Here is a 20989-nt window from a genome sequence, read left to right on the forward strand (position 1 = left end):
TGGTGGCCGCGCCTTCAGCTGCATCTCGGCCTGTGGGCCCCGGCCTGGCCGCTGCTGCATCACCGCCGCCCCCTACCGTGGCATCTCCTGCTACCGCGGCCTCACTGGGGGCTTTGGCAGCCACAGCGTGTGCGGAGGCTATAGGGCCGGCTCCTGCGGACGCAGCTTCGGCTACCGCTCTGGGGGCGTGTGTGGGCCCAGCCCCCCATGCATCACCACCGTGTCGGTCAACGAGAGCCTCCTCACGCCCCTCAACCTGGAAATCGACCCCAACGCGCAGTGCGTGAAGCAGGAGGAGAAGGAGCAGATCAAATCCCTCAACAGCAGGTTCGCGGCCTTCATTGACAAGGTGGGTGTCCTGGATCACACCCTTCCTGAACTCCCACTACCTACACAGCCAGGGCTGGGCACTGAGGATGGAGTCAGAGACAGAAAGACCTCTGCCTGTCTGAGATCCCAGTCTGATGGGAGAGGCACTCAGACACACAGACACACACACATACACACACACACACACACACATAGGCACTCAAGACGCAGACTCAGCTGACAGTTCAGATAGGGGGAGCTTGTGGAGGAAAAGTGTGGCCAGGCTGCTCTGGGGCACAAGCTAGACATCAGGGATTTGGGGGTGGGGGACATGTGACCACTGCTGCTGAACTCAGAGGGGTTTGGGCAGCCCCAGGGTGAGAAAGTAGGGTGCACTGACTTCCAGATGACATAGGGGAAGAGCTGGGACAGCTGAGCTCCCTTCCAGATGATGATTCAATTTAGACACCCTCTTCTTGGCACCATCCCCAGAATTCCCATCTGTGATCCGAACCCGGGTACTCTGCCTGTGAGGGATGCTGCCTCACCTGGCTTCAGAGTGAGGAGCGGAGCCTCCACTTGTGTTCATCTGCTTGGGGTCACTCAGCTCCCCAGAGAGCAGGCACTGACACCACCCAGCCCTTGCTCCATTCCTGAGTGGGAAATCTAGACATAGATCATGACCAGGAAATCCAGAAATTGTCTGTCTCCCACAGCCCACCTCTACTCAATCTCAGATAAGCTCCAGATTTGGGGATTTCCTTTAAACTATCCCTCCTCCATCAGGTCCCCAGAGCTGTCTTTGGGGGCACCAGAAACCATCTGTCCCTCCTTCCCACCCTGAATGGCAGGTGCGCTTCCTGGAGCAGCAGAACAAGCTGCTGGAGACAAAGCTGCAGTTCTTCCAGAACCGCGAGTGTTGCCAGAGCAACCTGGAGCCCCTGTTTGAGGGCTACATCGAGACTCTGCGGCGGGAGGCCGAGTGCGTGGAGGCTGACAGTGGGAGGCTGGCCTCAGAGCTCAACCACGTGCAGGAGGTGCTGGAGGGCTACAAGAAGAAGTGAGTGAGGGCAGGAGGGATGCTGGGCACAGGAATGGGGTTTAGGTTAAATACACTGGATTAGACAATACGAACTCGCAGGTAGGGCGAGTGGCCATGACCACTAGGTTGACCGAGGGTGGCGGGATCTTTTCATTTGTGGAATCTTTGCCCAGCCACCTGTGTAAGGGGAGGGCTGTGACTCCCACTACCTGTCTCTATCCCACTCCAGCCTTCTCTTCCCTGAGCCACATCACCCAACAGCTCTCCCCTGCGCTCGGTGGGGAGGAAGCCTCTGCAGGGTCCAGGCCTTCTCTCCTGACCCTCAGCCCCGACACCTGTAGCACCTGTCAGATGTGAGCCCAGGGTCTCTCACGAGTGACAGGTCTGGGGCTCTGGGTGTTCCCACTGCCTTCGATTCTAAGTTCTGAGGCTCTGCGGGTCCAGGAGTCCCCACACCTGAGCTGGGATTCATACCAGTGAAGGGAGGCTGGGACTACAGGCCCCAGGAGGGTATGCTGTTTACTCCCAGGATGGGGTTGGGGGCTGAGTCCTAATTGCCTCCTGGGGGACCTCAGAGACCCTTTGGGAACAGGACTGGGAGGTACCAGGTGAGCCCTCTTCCTCCCCAGTTCAAAGTGGAGAGAGAATCCCAGAGACATCCCGCATCCAACCGGAAAGGACTCAGCTAGGTTGCCAGGCCCGGGCTGTGTGGGGGTGTTTCTAGTACTGTCCCCATGGCTGTGATGAAGTGTGATGTGATGGGGGCTCTGCAAAGACCTGCCTTGCCCTGACCTCCCCTCTCTGCCCTCTGCTCTGCCTCAGGTATGAGGAGGAGGTTTCTCTGAGAGCAACAGCTGAGAACGAGTTTGTGGCTCTGAAGAAGGCAAGTGACACAGGATTGAGAAGCACAGATCTGTGGGATCTCAGAATGACAGGCTCTTCCTGGGGAGACACAGGGAGTCTCAACCTCAGTGTGGGGTGCCATGACCTTTCCACAGCAGGCTGGGACTGTCCAGATGCAGACCTTTGGATGGAGTATCCAGGGTCTTGTCAAAGGGCAATGACCTGGGAATATCCACCAGCACCTGCCCTGGATAGGGGGATGGCTGCATGGACCTCTGTGTGTCCTGCTCTGCTCCAGAGGTTGTGGTTCGTGGTTGAGTTCCCTGGAGACATGGCAGATTCAATGTCTCTGCTGAGAGACAGTGCAGTCTGTCTAGTATTCTGGGGAATCTGACCTTGAGGCAGGGACATAATCCCAGGGTCTAAGGGAGGATGGAGCAGAACCAGGAGCAGGAACTGGGTTCCTGGAGCACTACTGAAGGACAGGAAAGGGTCAAGGTGTGAGAGCAGGGGGGTCAGTCTGGGCAGGCTTCCTGGAGCAGGAGAGGGGAGAAGGGAGAGACAGGAGGGCAAGGAGGGGTGAAAGGCTGGTGAGGCATGCCCAAAGCAAACAGGATTTGTCCTCAGAGGGGCAGAGGATGCCAGCTCATCCCAGGAAGGGCAGAAGGGAAGGAGAAGCATGGGAATGGGACACTGGGGACTGCTTTCCCCTGGCTGCATGGAATGGATGGGCAGAGAGACGAGTCTGGGGGCTAGATTACCAGGGTCCTCTGAGCTCCAACACTCCCCACCTTTCCAGGATGTGGACTGCGCCTACCTCCGCAAGTCAGACCTGGAGGCCAACGTGGAGGCCCTGATCCAGGAGATCGACTTCCTGAGGCGGCTGTATGAGGAGGTGCGGGCCCAGGGGCCAGGCAGAGACCTGGCAGCCAGCAGAGAGGAGAGTTGGGGGTGGGAGTATTGGACAGGATGTGGGTAGAGGTTGCAGTCCCTGAGGCTGTGTGAGGGGACAGGGCTGGGGACCAGAGAAAGCCTGAGAAGGTGGAGTCAGGACATGGTGGGTGGGGCTGTGTTCTCAACTAAAGTCACTGCCCCCACCTCCTGCAGGAGATCCGCATTCTCCAGTCCCATATCTCAGACACCTCTGTGGTTGTCAAGCTGGACAACAGCCGGGACCTGAACATGGACTGCATCGTCGCTGAGATTAAGGCACAGTACGACGACATTGTCACCCGCAGCCGGGCCGAGGCCGAGTCCTGGTACCGCAGCAAGGTGAGTGGCACAGGACACCTGCCTGCTAGACATGGCAGTGGGAGGGATGTGAGGTATCTATTAAATAGGCTTCCTTTTCTGGGGATGCTGGTCCCTCCCTGGGGATGAGAAGAGATGGCTGCCACTCTGAGGTTAGGGTGGCAGGGCAGGACTGCCATGTGTGGTTGCACAGGCTGAGCACTGTACAACCTGCACAATCATCTGTGGTGCCCTGAATGGATGGGAAGTCCCACCCTGAGCCTCATGAGCATCTCTACTTCCCCCAGTGTGAGGAGATGAAGGCCACGGTGATCAGGCATGGGGAGACCCTGCGCCGCACCAAGGAGGAGATCAACGAGCTGAACCGCATGATCCAGAGGCTGACGGCCGAGGTGGAGAACGCCAAGTGCCAGGTATGGGGCATCTGTGCCCAAGGTCAGAGAGACCGAGGGCCTAACCATTGTCACACAGCCTATGTGTGCCCTTTCTGGATCTCAGCATTCATTCTCCAGCCCCTTTGTCCATGTAGAGTCCCTGGTTGTGGTCTCTCAGTGAGTCCCAGGTGATGAAGGCGAGAGGCTCTGTTCTGGGGTGCTCCCAGCTTGGTGTGGGGCATGGTCTCATCCAGGTAAGCATCAGAGAGACCCAGGGATTCTGATCTACCTTGTTCTCTCTGCTGTCTTCAGAACTCCAAGCTGGAGGCCGCGGTGGCCCAGTCTGAGCAGCAGGGTGAGGCGGCCCTCAGCGACGCGCGCTGCAAGCTGGCCGAGCTGGAGGGTGCGCTGCAGAAGGCCAAGCAGGACATGGCCTGCCTGATCAGGGAGTACCAGGAGGTGATGAACTCCAAGCTGGGCCTGGACATTGAGATCGCCACCTACAGGCGCCTGCTGGAGGGCGAGGAGCAGAGGTGGGTCCCATAGACCTTTCCCTTTCCCAGCCCTGCCAGTGTTCTCAGCGTGCCCTGTCTTCACACTCCTGGCAGCACTCAAGTTTTGTTTCTTAACCTCCCCACCCTGCAGCCAGATAGGTAATTTGTGTAAGTCCTTTAAGTATGATCTAGCCCTGCTTGAGTCTCTCATGTTCACCTAGGCACTGATCTGAAATTGCGGTCTTGTTAATCTCTGTTGAGATCCAGTAATCTGGCAGCAGGTATTCCTGTTACTGAGAAGCCTAGTTAAGGCTTAGGGCCAGCTTACCTGGGTAATGCTCCTTCCCTTCCAGCTGTAGCTGCATGTGCCTCTCAGGATTTCTTCTGTTTTTCCTAGTCTGGCCCTGGCCCCAGCTCCAGACCTGGGAGTTCAGATGCATCCCATAAGGACAGCTTCAGATAGATGACACCATCAACTCACATTTTTCTATTATAATGGCAATGAACATCCCAAAGGGGTCTTCCATTGCAGCAAGTGGGAATGAGTTAGACACAGAGCAAGGACTTCCCCGCTGGGGCAGTTATGCCTTGCTCTCAGGATTTTTGCTTGCTTGCTTGCTTCAGAGGTGGGGGAGTGGAGAAGACCCACTGGTCACTCAGCCTTCCTATGGCTGAAGGCCAGCTATACAGCTGGAGGGCAGCTGTACAGCTCCTGCTCCCAGAAGGACAATGCTCCCAGAATGTGAGCGCACTCTTTGCCCTTCGTTTCTTTCCCCTAGTCAGTTGGTTTCACCCCAAGCTCTTTTTTTTTTTTTTTGTGGACAGTCAGGCCCTTGGCCCTGGGGAGAGGAGGGTGAAGATTGGGGATGCAGAGGGAGCATCTTGTGTATTTGGGAAATGGGGAACACAGGTTTGGGACCTAGAAATTAAAGTGACTGCATGATGAGAATTCCAACAAACTCGAGTTGTTCCATTGGAAAGCTCAGAGGCAGGAGTCTGGCTGGGCCCCGGGGAATTTCATAAGTGAAGAATTCTGGGGGGAGAAGTTTTCCAAGTCTGCATTTGGAAGTTGGAGAGACACATGGAGATGGCATTGGAATCTGAGTGGCCCACTCCTCCATCACACAGGGCTCTTGGAATGAACTCAGGAGTTTTGGTGTGTGTTGCCTAGGGAACCTGGACATGGGATGATTTGATGGTGGCTGTGGCTTCTCTTATCTGAAGCTGATTTCACCAATCCTTGGCCAGTGTGCTTTCAGGGGAACTCCATTTTCTTCCCTTAGGGGAAGCTATGTGGGACGGAAATGTGGGCTGGGTGGAAATGAGTGTTTGGGGTGACAGCCCTGCCTTGTCATTGGACATGTCCTCCCTCTGAGCCTCAGCCTCTCCATCTGCTGGATGAGACTACGGTGGTGGGCAGTCTCTGAGCCTATTCTAAAATCCCATTAGGTTATCCAACAGTTTTGTATTGAGCCAGGCATTGTTTTTAGGTGGTGGGGAAAGGAATAGACAAAAAAGTCTACCCCCCCGACGCCTATAATCTAATGACACCAATCAGACTGGATTTCAGAAGTTAAATCTGCTTCCCTCAAATGCACCTGCAATTCAGTCAGAGCCAACTTCCAGGCAGTGGCAGCTAATAGTTCTTAAGGGCTATGAGCCAGGCTCTAAGCACTGGACGCCTCTTATTTGATTCATTCCTCATAAGAGATCTACGAAGTAGATTTTCCTGATGAGGAAGCCTAGGCTGAGGCTGGCTGAAGTTGGGGTTGCACAGCTCAGGAGCGGTGGAGAGCGAGGCACTTATAGGCCTTCTGTCTCCAGACTCTCACAGTGACCCCGGGCTATGCTGGCTCCTGGCTAAGAGCATTTCTTGCCCCCTCCCTTTGGCTAGTGCCCAGATGGAGGGCTACAGATGTACCCCCTCCACCTCGGTGGCGGGGGCCCAGCGCCTTTTCTGAGGCACTGACCTCTGCCCTTCTCTCCCCGCAGGCTGTGTGAGGGCGTTGGCTCGGTGAATGTCTGTAAGTAGTGGGGTCCGTCCCCTCCTCCCGCAGGGCGGGTCTAGGAGCCTCTGGGGAAAGGGCGCGTGGGCTCACAGCAAGCCACCCACTCAGGCAGCGGCTGCGCCTGAGGCAGGCCTCCGTCTCTTCTCCCTGCAGGCGTCAGCAGCTCCCGCGGTGGCGTCGTCTGTGGCGATCTCTGTGCCTCCACTACTGCCCCTGTTGTCTCCACCAGAGTCAGCAGCGTCCCCAGCAACAGCAACGTGGTGGTGGGCACCACTAACGCTTGCGCCCCCTCCATCGGGATGGGCGCCTGCGGCGGCAGCTGTAAGAGATGCTAGGAGGCTGCGGCCTCCGCCAGCGCCTATAGCCATCACTCTCCACCCAGCCAGTCCTCGGGCTGCCGGAACGCGCCGCCCTGGCCGGCCTCCCAAGAGCCGCCGCCAACTGCGTGCACTCTAAGTGCCCTCCCCACCGCTCCGCTCTGGGAGCCATCCCTGGTTGCAGGAGTCTGGGGAGGCCCGGCCAGCGCCGTGGTCTCTCTCTCTCTAGCCTTTCCTGGTAGTCAATTTGTTGTCCGGAGGATTCATCCTTTTCTTCTGCCTACCTTCTGTTTTTTTGGCTGTATGCATTGGTCTTGCCTGACCTCTTCCCCAAAGCTTGGAGGAACGGGGGAGGCCCGGTAATGTCCCTGTCTGCACGACCTGGGACTCTGCCCATGCGCTTCTGCCTGTGGAATGGAGACGCCTACCCTGGATGGTGGTTCTGTGACTCTGCCAGGGACAGGCCCACGTGTGGGGAGAACAACTCCCTTAGGGGGATGCCCTCAAGAGCTTCTGAAAAACTAATGACTCTGCTGCCTTCTCCTTTGTCTTTGTTTCACTCTGTGTTTCCAATAAACTCATTGTAGCGCATCAAGCCTAGTGTCTCAGAGTCTTGAAAATGCCAGGGCCCTCCTGTGATAGGGGCTCCCTGACAGAACGCCTCAGGACCTGTTTATCCACTATTTTTCAGTAGCTGAAAATGACCACCGTAGGTGCCGCCCATCTGTCCTTGAGCAGCCCAGGCCTTGGGGAAAATGAGAGAAGACTCAGGGAGCCAGGGAGTCTTATGGGATCATGGGTTTCTCTAGACCAGGATTTCTCAACTTCAGCACTATTGACAGTGTGTGGGCTGGGTCATTCTTTGTTTGAGGGCTGTTGCGTGCATTTGGTAGGATGTTTAGTAGCATCTCTGGCCTCAATCAGCTAGATGCCAAGGGTCCTCCACCACCCTCTTGTGACAACTAAAAATGTCTCTAGATGTGGCCATATGTTTTCTAGGGGTTCTCAACCAGGGTGATCACCCACTGCCTCCACCCCAAGGCCTTCCTTGAGGGGAAAGTGCATGGGGAAAAAGACAGGTGAGAATGGAAGGAAGGTATTTGAGAGAAAGGAAGTATGCGAGAGAAGCACTGTGCAGGGAGAAAGAGCCTTGGGTTGAGAGTCAGGAGAACTGGGCTTCTCATTCCGAGCCTCAGTGGCCATTTGCCACACGTGTGACTTTGGGCAAATTGCTTCCAGCCCCTAATCTTCAGCTGCCTTGGCTGTGGAATGGAGAGATTGGACAGTATTCCTAAGATCCTTCTAGCTCCCTACGTGGGATTGTGTTTGAAAGGGCTATGTTAATGCCCTTTGAGTGCCAGTTCAGTCATTTACTAGTCTGTAACTGTAGGCAAATCACTAAGCCTCACTGAGCTTTAAGTTCCTTCAAATTTAGAGTGGGATGATGATATCTACTGTGCCGTAGGGAGGTGTTTCAGATATCTATTACACATAACAAGTCACCCAAACGGAGAGGCTTAAAACAGCAATACTTTGTCATGCCTCAGGCTTCTTCTGTGGGCTTACTGAGCAGTTCTACTTTACATGATGCTGTTTGGAGGGTTAGAATGTCTGAAAGGCCCAATATGGCCAAAATCTCACATGGCTGGACTTGGTGCTGGCCACCAGCTGGGAGTTCAGCTGACGTGGTTGGCCACGGTGTATCAGTCAGGGTCCAATCAGAAAATAATAATTTGAACAGAGAAAGTTTAACATAAAGCATTATTAACCATAACAGAGATTGCCCAGTAAAAAGCAAGAACTCTAAAGACCATAGAAGCTGCAGCCATAAAGAGCAGCCCCTACCCCCAGGCCTTTCCTTCGGCATCCAGAGATGGCAATCCTGCTTTCACTAATTGTCTCCTTGAGCACATTTAGGCTCTGCCTGATGCCTGGGCCCAAAGTCAATGTCACAGGTTTTGAGTTTTGTTTCAGCAGCATCTCTCTGCCAGGTACCAACTTGCCCTCCACTTACTGCTATGTAACAACACATCCCCAAATTTAGTGGCTTAAAACAACAATATTTTTCATAGTTGTATGAATTGCCCGGGTAAGTCTTCTGCTTCATATCATTGACTGGGGCTCTGGCCCTGCTGAAAGGTCCAGGATGGCTTCACTTGTATGGTTGGCATTTGGAGCTAGCTCTGGTCAAGAGTTCAGGAGCTGATGGCTGGGGCCTCTGTTCTTCCCTATGTGCGCCAATCCCTTTAAGGCCTCCTGGGCACGGAAGCTGCAGAAGGTGCTTTCCATCAGATTCTATTGGTCAAAGCAGTCATGCGGCCAGCCCAGGATCAAGGGGAGGAAAAACAGACTCCACTTTTGATATGAGCAGTGCCATGCACAGAGAGGGAGGAGCTGTTGGGGGCTCATCTCTGAAGACAGCTACCACAGGAAGATTAAGTAACACAACACAAATAAGTTTGGGGTATAGTGTGGCATATAACAGATACTAAACAATTAGTGTTTATGACTGCTCTTGTTGTTATTACTATCATCATGACATCATAACAGTGCAGCATTCCTAGCCTCTGAATAGCAGGTGCAGAGTGGGCTGGTAGGAAATACTGGGAGCTGGAGGTTTGGCATCCTAGCTTTTGTCAGTAGGAGTGTGTGGCCAAGCTCCTTCAGCTTTTGGAGCCTCTGGTAGTTTACCCACTTGATAAAGGCAGGTGATAGCAGCAGCCCACTGAGTGAAAGAGAGCTTCAGCTGGTGTGCAGAGAAGGGTGAGAAGGGTGGATGTCCCAGCACTGTTACTCTGGGTACTGGCACTACCACACTGGCCCTATCTCAGGCTTGTCAGCACAGAGGGATCCACCATCCAGTTAGCTCACATTCCTCAGCAGCCAGCAGGAAGCTTCCGGAGAAGAGGCAGCTGGCTCTCTGTGAAGCATGGAAGGCCTCATGAATTGGCCCATAGCATCTACCTCTGCAAGAGGATGGGAAAAGTGCCTGGAAGGAAGGAGGAATGAGAAACATCCTTGGGTGAAGAACGTTTTCATGGAGTGGAGTTGGAGCTGGGGTAGGAGGGGCCGTGGAGGAGGATGTAGAAACGATGTGCTCATTTTCAGCTTTTAGAGGCATTGGAGAGCAGCCCCCACTCTCCTTGGCGGCCTTCCTGATGCATCAGTGCTCCTGGATGGCCCCATGCTCCATTTCCAGCTCCATCTCTATCTCTCACATACTATTCTCCATGTCTGGAGCACGTCTCTCCTCCTGGTTAACTCCTTACTTCAGTTCACTTCTTGCTTGCTTTCTTTTTTTCTTTTTTTTCTGAGACGGAGTCTCGCTCTGTCACCCAGGCTGGAGTGCAGTGTCCGGATCTCAGCTCACTGCAAGCTCCGCCTCCCGGGTTCGCGCCATTTTCCTGCCTCAGCCTCATGAGTAGCTGGGACTACAGGCGCCCGCCACCTCGCCTGGCTAATTTTTTGTATTTTTAGTAGAGACGGTGTTTCACCGTGTTAGCCAGGATGGTCTCGATCTCCTGACCTTGTGACCCGCCCGTCTCGGCCTCCCAAAGTGCTGGGGTTACAGGCTTGAGCCACCACGCCCGGCCTCTTGCTTTCAAATGTGAGCTTTGCAGGGACAAGCATCTTTAACTATTTTTTTTGCTTATAGGAACCCAAGCTTGTGTAACAATACCTGCTACACAGCAGGAGCTCAATAATGATTTGTTGTTGGAATAATGAGCTCCTGATTTTCCTTTAGGTCTCAGCTTCAATATTACCTCCTTTAGGAAATAATCAGCTTTGCCTGCTTAATAGTCCTCTGGCTGTGATTCTCTTTTTCTCCCAGCACCAAGGCTCAGGGTTCTTCATAGCCACCCCCTCCTTGGTGGAGAGGTGGCAGTGGTGGTGGAGAAGATGGGGATCAGGAACTCAAGACCAGACTCTCCAACAATCTTGTCTAGGCCCTTGAGCTGGTTGGATGGAAGGGAGATGAGTCACCACCAGAGGCATGGAGCCTCTGGGTTCCCCCAGGTGGCACCTCCATGAGTTCCCGAGGCTGGCAGTCCTTACAGTATCCTCCTTAACCCCCGAGAAGGGAGTGTTAAGCCCCAGAGCAGAAATCAGAGCCCCTTTCCAAGAAAGGCAGAACTGAAAAGGCTCCTGGAAAGCCTCTTGTCCAACCCCTCACTTGACAGGTGTTCAGGGCATCTTGAGTCAGTGTAGGGGAGAAAGGTGGGGGGCAATGAGGAATAGGAAGCTGTGACAGGCACTGAGCGATCAGTCAGAGCTAGACATACAGGGGATGGTACACTGTGTTTAAGTCTGGACTTTGTTCTGGGAACAGTGGTGACCCACTGAAAGCGCAGCCTTGTGTTTGATGAAGGTCTCTTTGGCTGCTGTGAGGTGGGGCATGGAAGAGAGAAGAACAGGATTCTAGGCAAAATGGTGGTGGCTGGGTGTGCTGGCAGCAGTAGGGAGAGAGGAAAGAGGGGCATGGAGAGGTATTTAGGAGGCAGAAAAAGAAGTCCTTGGGGCTTAATGAATATTGAGGGTACAGGCACGGATAAATCATAGGTTCTGGTTTGGGCAACTGTGTTGATGATCTTGGTAAGAGAGACTGGAGGAGACTCCAGTTGAGTGGGTGGGAAGCAATGAGTTAAGCTGGAAGGTGTGCTGAGTTCGAAGCATCTCTAAAACTGACAAGTGGAGTTGTCTTGTAGGAATTGGAGCTGGTGGGTCTAAGCCGAGGAGGGAGGGTAGAAGGAGAATCATCAGGGCTCTGAAGCCCAGGTGGGGGATTTTAACCAGGGAGGACATTAACTGTGGGTGGTAGCTGAAGGTGAGAGACTGATGTGACTGCCTAGGGAGAGTACAGAGAGGTGGGAAAAGGCCCTGGGGTAGTTGGATGTTTGAGGCAAGGTGCAGGGTGAGGTGTAAGTCAGTGAGCAGAACTGCCTGGGAGGAGCTGAGAGCCTGGCCTGGGAGACAAGGAGGTGAAAGGCCCGAGGCTCAGGAATTGGGAAGTGGGAGGGAGAGAAGGCACTGGGCAGCCCCTGGAGCTTGGGTGAAGGCTAAAGGGCCCTGGGGGGGCTGGAGATTCCAGGGGGAGCAACGGAAGGGGGTGGGTCCTCCAAGGACATCCTGGTGAGATGGGTGGGAAAGGCCAGGGGCTGGGTGAAGGGGAGGAATGAAGAGGGCCAGCAAGGAAGGCAATGCACAACACTGGAGGTGGGCTGCAGCCTTGCGAGGACTGTTCCAGGTCTGATTCCTTGAGGGTGGGGTGAGGGGCTTCTCAAAGTCTTCCAAAGCTCTCCAGAGCTTTCCAAGTGGAGGACAGGAGAGATTGGGCCAAGCAGCAGGCAGAAGACCCTCTTAGCCTTGGGGTTGAAGCTGTGAGGTATCTCAGATGAGGGCAGCGAGTGGGGCAGTTGAGGGAGTGAGTAGATGGTGTCCTCATGTCAGCTGTGGAGAAGCCTGCCAGGTTCTGAGGAGGTGTGTGCACGGGGGAAGGGTGGGCCAGGGGCAAGTTCCAAGGCTCTCACCTTTCCCTGTTTGGTGGGCAGCATGAGGAGGATGTGGCAATGGGGTGGGGTCCAGACTGACAAAGGGTGGCCCCCGAGGGTGGCTGCTGGCACTTTTGGCAGTTGCTGCTATGGTACCTATGTGGTAGGATGGCTGGGGGGCAGAGTGAAGATATGCTAGGAAAAGAAAGTGGGGACTGTGTATGCAAGAAGGGGGCAAAACTCAAACACACACACGAGCATGCATACACGTGCACACATATAAACATGCGCATGCACGTGCACTGCCTTCCAGCTGATCCTCTGGCCTCTTCGGTCACCTGCAGAGCCAGTTGGAAGAGCAAAACCCCACGCCATCCAGACTGATAGGTGTGACAGGTAGAAGGTGCTGTGAGCACAGTCAGCACTGCCTGGTCGGGAGATGACAGAACCATCTGGGGATGAGGCCCTATCGGTGTCCAGGCTGAGAACTGGCCAGAACGACTCTAGTCTTCAGGCCATATCATCAGGCTGGGGTGCTCACCAGTTGGTGGGTGTGGGTGGGCCCCAGGAAAGCAAGACATTACGGCAAGAAAGCAGGTCCCCAAGTTTATTGGAAAAGGGGAGACAAGAGGCCAGAGAGGCAGGGGGAACAGTCTCACAGTGCTCCTTCCAGGGAAGGAAGGCCCTTCTCCCCGGGAGGGGCAGAAGGCTGAGACAGGGGAAGGAATGGGTCTATTCCCTAGTGGCAGGTCCCTTTCCAGTGGGATGAGAGGTAGGGAGGAGCCGCTGGCAGGAATGAGCTGATGGTGTATTCTCAGAACACAAGGGGAAAAGCCAGCGACGTGCTGCTGTTCTCAGTTGAGGGTTGGGCAGCGGCACATCTGGCAGGCGGAAGGGGCTCCCCTGGCTCCCTTTTGGGCCACTTAACACCTCCCCTGGCCGCATGAGCCCCCTCCGCAGGTGGTGTTCAGCTGGCCACAGGGCTTGCACAAGCCGGTGCTCACCACCAGGTTCCCGTTGCAGGGGGCGCTGCAGACGCTGCCTGTCACCGGCCGGGAGCCGGACACACAGAGGTCCCCGCACACAACCCCACCCCGGGAGCTGCTGACACCTGTGGGAACAAGGGCAGGGTCAAGAGACCCCTGCTGGTGGCTGTCCCATCCAACCACCTTCCTTTGGTCTGTCTGATGTGTCGGCCATCCAGGGAAGGATGCGACGAACCTCCAGTTCTATTCTGAAGGTGTGGAGGGAACCCTAGCCTGGGAGCCAGCAGACCGGGGCTCTGGTCCTGGTTCTGCCTTGTGACCTTGGGGAGTCCCTTCCTCTATCTGGGCCTCAGCTTTCTCACCTATACAGGGTGAAGGTTATGAGTGACATCTGAGGTCCCTTCTTGCAGTGACATCTTATTATTTTTCCCCTCCCTAACACATTGATGCTGTGAGGTTCTTTCTGCCAGCTAACCTTAGTCTCTCTTGTCGCATGACCAATCTATCCTCTTTACTGGGGGAATTATTGGAAACACTCCCCCCAAAGTCTCTGCATATACTCGTAGTCAAGAAGTCCTTTGTCCCCAGTCTACATTTGCCTTTTCAGGGTTCAAGATACTTACAGACATTCACAGCTTCAACACCTTCACACAGCCTGAGTGGGGAAAAAGTAAGGAAGGGGAAGATGAAAGAAGTCAGAATGAGGTCATCGAATCTCCCCTAGGTGCCGACATGGGTCATCTCAGGGCTATTTCTGACCTACATTTATGCCCTTGTGCAACTCAGAAAAAGTTGCCTTTCTGGCAGAAGCAATGTCAGGTCACACTATTTAGCAAGCAGAGTATGGTTGGATTTCAGCTCTCATTTGTCTGTCAGCTGTCATTTGTCTTTGTGCAGTGAACAACCTGAACAACCATATTTGTCAGGTCTGGATAGGCTCAACCTTCAGAAGGGGAAGGCCCTCTTGGGAAAACGAGGTCAGGAGTTTGGCCAGCAACCCTGCCCTAGAATAGGTGATGTCCTAGAAACCAGACAGGGTATGGATCTCGGAAGAGTTGAGAATGAGACAACTTGAAGATATGGATCTGGGATCCATAGAGGCAAGAATGTCGCCTGGGCAGAGACTGAGATAGGGACAAATCGAAGGTGGGCAGGTCTATGCAAGTGGAGTGCTTAGGGCTGGGCTGGACCCACCTCTGCTCCTCGCCCTCCAGCAGGCGCCTGTAAGTTGCGATCTCAATGTCCAGGCCCAGCTTGGAGTTCATCACCTCCTGGTACTCCCTGATCAGGCAGGCCATGTCCTGCTTGGCCTTCTGCAGGGCGCCCTCCAGCTCGGCCAGCTTGCAGCGGGCATCGCTGAGGGCTGCCTCACCCTGCTGCTCAGACTGGGCCACCGCGGCCTCCAGCTTGGAGTTCTGGGTATGGAGAGGAGAAAATGAAGTTTAGTTTCCTGAAATCCCAGCCAGTCTCCAATAGGATCATTCAACTTCTATCTTAAAATACTGTCTCCCCAATCAGCTTCCTAAATCTTTCTTCCCTCCTCACTTATACCACACACACACACACACACACCCCACACACACACACAGATACTCACACACACCTTGGCCAAGACAATCAGAAATACCTCAGTAGACTCCTCATCTTACTCTGTCACCCTGAGACTGCACTGGGAAGACTTTTCCAGAATCTAATTCAAATTCCTCTGCTGAGGGCTAACTCCAGTCTCTTCCTACACTGAGGGATGGGCCGGGTTCCCATACCTGGCACTTGGCATTCTCCACCTCGGCCGTCAGCCTCTGGATCATGCGGTTTAGCTCATTAATCTCCTCCTTGGTGCGGCGCAGGGTCTCCCCGTGCCTGATCACCGTGGCCTTCATCTCCTCACACTGCAGGAAGCAGAGATGCTCACGAGGCTCAGGATGAGACATCCCATTCATTTGGGACAGCACAGACAATCGCACTGATTGTGCAGTGCTCGGCCTGTGCAACCACACGTGGCAGTCCTGCCTTGCCACCCCAACCTAAGAGCTATTGGCTTTTCTGTTGCCATCCTTAGGGATTGGAATCCCCAGACAAAGAAGCCTTTTCTACTAGATACCTCGCATCCCTCCCACTGCCATGTCTAGCAGGCAGGAATCCTGTGCCGCTCACCTTGCTGCGGTACCAGGACTCAGCCTCAGCCCGGCTGCGGGTGGCGATGTCATCGTACTGTGCCTTGATCTCGGCGACGATGCAGTCCATGTTCAGGTCCCGGCTGTTGTCCAGCTTGACAACCACGGAGGTGTCTGAGATGTGGGACTGGAGAACGCGGATCTCCTGCAGGAGGTGGGGAAAGGAAGGACAACTCACTTGCCCGGGCTTCTCCTAATCCCTGGATGCCTATCATCCTTTTGGCTCATCGGGAGCAGACCTCTCATGTTTGGAGAAACAAACCTGATGAAGTCGCATAACTTTCTGCACAAATAGGAAATCTCTTTAGAGGAAAACACAACCGTTTCTCAACTGCTTGCTTTTGGAATTATTTAGGCCCACGTGCAGCCAGCATGGTCCAGATGCTTTCCAGGGGCTCAGTCCCTGTATGGGGACCTCTTTCCCTTCTCCTAGACCAGCCCCATAAAGGAAGGGTATTGCTGCCAGAGAAAGTCCTGGGCCAGAGCAATGGGTTCAAGTCTGTCTGATGCTGTGTGTAGTCTATGCTGCAGTCCACTGGCTCAGGGGAAGGATGCAGGGCAGCTTCCCAAGGCACAGTTGTCTGGGGTGCTCACTTTCCTGCCCCTTACTAAATTTGCTCCTTTTTGGTTCTCCATCCCTTTGCCTCCCTGCTCCTTCCCTCTCCTTGCTCCCTGCCAACTCTCCAGCCGTGAGCCTGGGTTCATATGTCAGCAGTCCTGGTTCATGCCTGTGGGTGTCTGGGAAGGGGGTCGGGGATCCCATGGGGGGATCTGTGCCTACCATGACTGACAGCCCCTCACCTCCTCGTACAGCCGCCTCAGGAAGTCAATCTCCTGGATCAGGGCCTCCACGTTGGCCTCCAGGTCTGACTTGCGGAGGTAGGCGCAGTCCACATCCTGTGTGGAGTAGAAGGGGCTGTGAGGCCGGCTCTCCTCAGAGGGCTCTGAGGACCTGGCTGCCGTGTGGCAGGACAAAGAGGATGGGTGGTGGGACTCAGGGCGAGCTCAGTGCCAGCTGGGCTTCACTCACCTTCTTTAGAGCCACAAACTCGTTCTCTGCTGTGGCTCGAAGTGCGACTTCTTCTTCATACCTGAGATGAGGAGGGAGAACAGGACCTTGTCTGAACAGCTCTTGATCTTGGCCATGAGCATGTGTGCAAAGGAGCCTCCTTCCTAGACCTCCCCCTGCTCATCTCCTGCCCCCAAGTGAAATGGGTGGGGCTCTGGAGGAACCAGGCTGCTGGCCCTGGCCTACTGGGACGCACTGGAGAACTGAAGCACCCACTCCCCTGTTTTGTCGGAGGTTGGGAGGACAGGAATCTGGAAGCTGAGTGTGTGAATGAGCGTGGTTGGGGAGTGCGAGGTGCTATTTTTCTCACCCAGGTCTCCATCTTCTCTTCCTTCGAGCCCTCCCCTACCCTCACTCAGCAGCACGTGGTGGGATCCTCACTCTGTCTCTCCCCTCCTGGCCTGAGCTGTGGGAGGCAGCTCAAAAGATAGGGAGGGAGGGGTATGCTGGGCCTGGGGAGTCCATGGAGAGAATGTTACTGAAGGAAGCTGGCCACCCCTCAAAACAGATTCCTTCTGAGGATCCAGTGCATATTCTTCATATCATATATCATACTTTGTAGCTGAAGGGCTAGATTTATAACTCTGTCGTGCCTGCCTTCCAGCAGACTGCAGGCTCCACAAGGACCCACACTGTGTGGATTGCGTGGCCCTGCGTCACTAGCACCAGCACAATGTCCTGGCTTGTGGTAGGTGATTAGATTGTGTTAGCTGAGTGAGAGAGCAAACTTAGGAAGACACACGTCCAGGACTTTGAGATCTGGTCTCAAAGGAACCAATGAATACAAGTTTTTGTGAAAAATGGATGGAGAAAGGGAGAGAGCATTGTTTCCCTGATCTGCTGGTGGAAAGACAAGCTGAGCCACCTTCCCCCACACCCAAGGGATCCCCTGTGTCTCGAGCAGGGGGTACAGGTTCTTCTCCACTCTCAGGCAGAGATGCCAGCTGCAGACTGGACACTCCTCCGGACTCAGGGAGCTGCCACCATGCTCTTTCCTGTGCCCAGCATCCCTCCTGCCCTCACTCACTTCTTCTTGTAGCCCTCCAGCACCTCCTGCACGTGGTTGAGCTCTGAGGCCAGCCTCCCACTGTCGGCCTCCACGCACTCGGCCTCCCGCCGCAGAGTCTCGATGTAGCCCTCGAACAGGGGCTCCAGGTTGCTCTGGCAGCACTCGCGGTTCTGGAAGAACTGCAGCTTTGTCTCCAGCAGCTTGTTCTGCTGCTCCAGGAAGCGCACCTGCCACCCAGAGGCAGAACCTAAGAACCTCTTCTTGCAGCATCATAGGGCAAGAGGGGTTCCCAGCAGCAGGGCCTGAAAGCCCCCAACTCTCTGACCCAGAGTCTTCCCTGGAAGGGGTTATGTCATCTCTCTCAAAAACGCCACCAGGGCTTAACCAGTTCACCACCTGGAAGCTCTTCCTGGAAGTTAATCTCTTCTAAGTCAGTTTACCTGGTGTCATGGAAAATGCTTGGAGTCCAGATTCTGCTGCCACTTGTTAACAATGTGCCCCTGGATAAAGCACTCAACCCTTCTGTAGAGTGGGGAGGTTAAAGCTCACCTTACTATGAGGATTAAAAGAACGCTTTAACAGAAAGGAACCCCACACTGAACACTTACTGCTGCTCAATCACACCAAGCCAGGTGGACCTTTTTAGAAAGCTACACTGTAGAAGTTGAAAAATAAAGCATGTGCCAATTATTCAAACCCTATAACAACAATGCAATTAGAATAATAGTCACCTGGAATACGAGAATAGGAATGTCCTATGCTCCAACCCCCTCATTTACTGATGAGGAACTGGAGTCCAAGGAGGTTCCCTGACTGCCTGAGAGCTCACAATGGCAGAGAAGAGCTCAAACTCTCATCTTCTGCTCTGCAGGGGGCGCCTTCTCTCACTTTGATAATGACAGGAAATTTTCACATTCCTCTCCCAGCCATGAGGTTGGCCCACTACTCCACTCAGCTTCTTTTGTCTAATAACTTGGCCACACCCTTAGTAAGTCCTATCTTATGCTATTCTTGGTCTCTCATGCTATTAGAAATTCCAGATTTTTTTTTCCGATCCTTTCTGGTGGGCATCTCTCTAGTGTGACTTCTCTCTTGAGGTTTTGGCTCTGGAGGGCTTTTTTCCAACCGCAGAACATCTTCCTAGTCAGAGCCTTTTCTCCCAGTCTCTCACATCACTGCCACAAGGTGGTTGCCTGGATTCGGTGGAGAAGGTGGCTGCAGACTTGAGTTGGACACTGACTCCACAGATGAGTTCAACCAAATCCAGACTGTGCACTGCCTGCCTCCCCATAAAGCCCGTGAGGATGGGGACCATGTCTCTTGCTCACCCCGGGATCCTGAACCCCAGGAGCAGTGGCTTGGACAAACTACTCTAGCCCCTGCTCAGTGGCCAAATCGCTGTGTGGTATAGAAAGAGCTCTGTGCCATGCATGAGACCCACTTCCAGACAGTCTTCCAGTACCACACTTACCAGCCCTGCCTTGATGGAGAGAGCACCTCCTTGCCATTTAAGCAGTTATTTGGCTTCAAATGCCCTGAGCGCCCACAGAGTGATCCTTTGCTCACTAGGTGATATTATCACTCAGTATGGAAGGCTCTGCTTCTCGTTCTGCTTTTGTGTTTTCAGTTAATCTCCCCCATCAGTCTGGCAGCTCCTGGCCCTATTTTCGTTTTCTGTCTGTGTCCTAGAAATATGACTACTTTTCCCTTGGGCCTGGGAACTTCTGTGGGCAAATTTTTGCTTTTGACTTCCCTGTCAGTGCCCAGCCTGAGTCCTGAACATAAGTAGGGGTTCAGGAAGGGTGTGATCCAGGACACCCACCTTGTCGATGAAGGCCGCGAACCTGCTGTTGAGGCACTTGATCTGCTCCTTCTCCTCCTGCTTCACGCACTGCGCGTTGGGGTCGATCTCCAGGTTGAGGGGCGTGAGGAGGCTCTCGTTGACCGACACGGTGGTGATGCATGGGGGGCTGGGTCCACACACGCCCCCAGAGCGGTAGCCGAAGCTGCGTCCGCAGGAGCCGGCGCGGAAGCCGCCGCACACGCTGTGGCTGCCGAAGCCCCCGGTGAGGCCGCGGTAGCAGGAGATGCCACGGTAGGGGGCGGCGGTGATGCAGCAGCGGCCAGGCCGGGGCCCGCAGGCGGAGACGCAGCTGAAGTTTCCAGGGCGGAACCCACAGCCCATGGAGATGAAGCCACAGGTCATGATGGAGGTTAGGAAGTGTCTGAACAGTGGAGAAGATGGCGGAGGATGGAGCCAAGGTCCCGTGCTCCCTGGCAGATGGCAAGCCCTTTTATGTGCCAGGAGTAGCTGGCGTTAAAAGAGGGAGCAAAGAGACAATAGCTGAATTTTATTGGCTTGGCATCACCCTGGCCTCTTAAGCTAGAACCCTGCTTGCCTCTTCAGTGTGGCTGCATCAACAATCCCTGGCCACCGGCCCTGTTTCATCTTCAAAGCCCTTTACAAGCTTCCTCCTTGCTCCTGCCCCTCCCATTGGAACTGCTGTGGAGCCGGAGAGGGGCTCCTGAAAGCATCAGCCGCATTCTACCTCCAAGCTAGGGGAATGGGTGCAGTGACGGGGGTGAAGCCTGCTCCCTGAACCCTGTTCTGAAAGGGCAGAGCTGGGCTGTGGGCCCTGGACCCATGGCCCAGCCCTGGGGTGGAGTTGCTGGCCTGTCCCAAGGAGGAGGCTGCCTCCCAGACAACTTCTTGCTGTAGGCTTTCCTGTCTTTATCTCAAAGGCAGGTTCCTTTCCTCGTTGTCAAAATTGGCCTCTCCTATCCTATTCCTGCCCAGAGCCTGGGCAGGGATGGGAGTGGGGGTAGAGATTTGGGGGTGGGAGGAGGGCATGGTCTTTGCACTTTGGGTATTCCTAGTGCAGGGGCACTATCTGAGACATGGAAGAAACTGATTCAGAGAGTTCTGGTCAGAGCCAGGGCTATACTTCAGAGTTCCAGGTGTCATTGCTGATGGGATTGGGAATGGGGAGTGTGGAATACCTCAGAGCTCCAGGGACTGAGCAGGGAAGGCTTCATGGAGGAGAGTGGGGACCTAGGCTTGAGGAGGTTTGGGGTGGGGTAGTACAGGGTTGAGAGATGACCAGAAAAGAGTCCGGCTCTGATTTGCAGACTAGACTATGTGTATTCATTTATTCAGGAAATACTTATTTGGTGCCCACCAACTAGACACTAGCCACTGTGCTAGGTTCTGGAAATCCTGCAGAGACCTGGGGTGCTTGGAGGTAGCATGCATGTGGGGGAGCCAATATTTGGCTAGGGGGAAAGACGAGAAGCCGTAGGTGGGGGGAAGGCCCCCACAATGGCCAGGCTGATTGATGCTCTTTAGGGTCCCAGCAGGGAAGCTCAGTGATGGGGTCTTGAGGTGTATGTTATCACCAGGAAGGAGGGAAGCTGCGGGAGGTGAGGGACCTCAGCAGGGTCCTTAAATGAGATCACTGTCTCACCTCAGAGAACGTATTGAGTGAGAGAAGGGTGCTAGCTCATGCAGCTGTTCCCAAAGCCAAGCTGTCTTACTTTGGGCCCTTGCTCCTTTGGGTGAGGACAGGCAATGGCTTTGATGGATGGACAGTGGGACTGAGCCAGGAGGTTTGCCTTAACTCAAA

At 54.4% G+C, this 20989-nt stretch overlaps 2 protein-coding genes across 2 annotated transcripts; one reads left to right on the plus strand and one right to left on the minus strand.

The window, feature by feature from the left end:
• Position 1: 1 nt before the first annotated feature.
• LOC111530701 (keratin, type II cuticular Hb6) lies at positions 2–7234 on the plus strand (the record flags this gene model as incomplete). The annotated part of the gene is made up of 9 exons (XM_026454626.1): positions 2–349; positions 1161–1369; positions 2174–2234; positions 2994–3089; positions 3302–3466; positions 3733–3858; positions 4132–4352; positions 6306–6337; positions 6476–7234. Coding segments are annotated over 9 exons (1440 nt in total), but the record flags the coding sequence as incomplete, so codon positions are not given.
• Positions 7235–12721: 5487 nt separating this feature from the next.
• Positions 12722–19629, minus strand: LOC111541969 (keratin, type II cuticular Hb3). The gene is made up of 9 exons (XM_023211057.2): positions 19189–19629; positions 17385–17593; positions 16319–16379; positions 16090–16185; positions 15269–15433; positions 14878–15003; positions 14309–14529; positions 13738–13769; positions 12722–13239 (listed from the first exon to the last, which is right to left on the minus strand). The coding sequence occupies exons 1-9, from the start codon at positions 19570–19572 to the stop codon at positions 13052–13054; spliced, it is 1482 nt and encodes a 493-aa protein (XP_023066825.2). The 5' UTR covers positions 19573–19629; the 3' UTR covers positions 12722–13051.
• Between the last annotated feature and the right edge of the window lie 1360 nt (positions 19630–20989).

This window comes from Piliocolobus tephrosceles, chromosome 10 (genome assembly GCF_002776525.5).
Source record: "Piliocolobus tephrosceles isolate RC106 chromosome 10, ASM277652v3, whole genome shotgun sequence".
Taxonomy (NCBI): Eukaryota; Metazoa; Chordata; class Mammalia; order Primates; family Cercopithecidae; genus Piliocolobus; species Piliocolobus tephrosceles.

Bases quoted from the DNA above. Each gene is read 5' to 3' on its own strand.
- LOC111541969 (XM_023211057.2), bottom strand. From the start codon at position 19,572: ATGACCTGTGGCTTCATCTCCATGGGCTGTGGGTTCCGCCCTGGAAAC. The intron at 13,770-14,308 runs GTGGGTCCAGCC...TTCCCCACTCAG, and splicing joins CTGGAGGGCGAGGAGCAGAG to GCTGTGTGAAGGTGTTGAAG. The intron at 13,240-13,737 runs GTAAGTATCTTG...TTGTTCCCACAG, and splicing joins TGTTGAAGCTGTGAATGTCT to GTGTCAGCAGCTCCCGGGGT.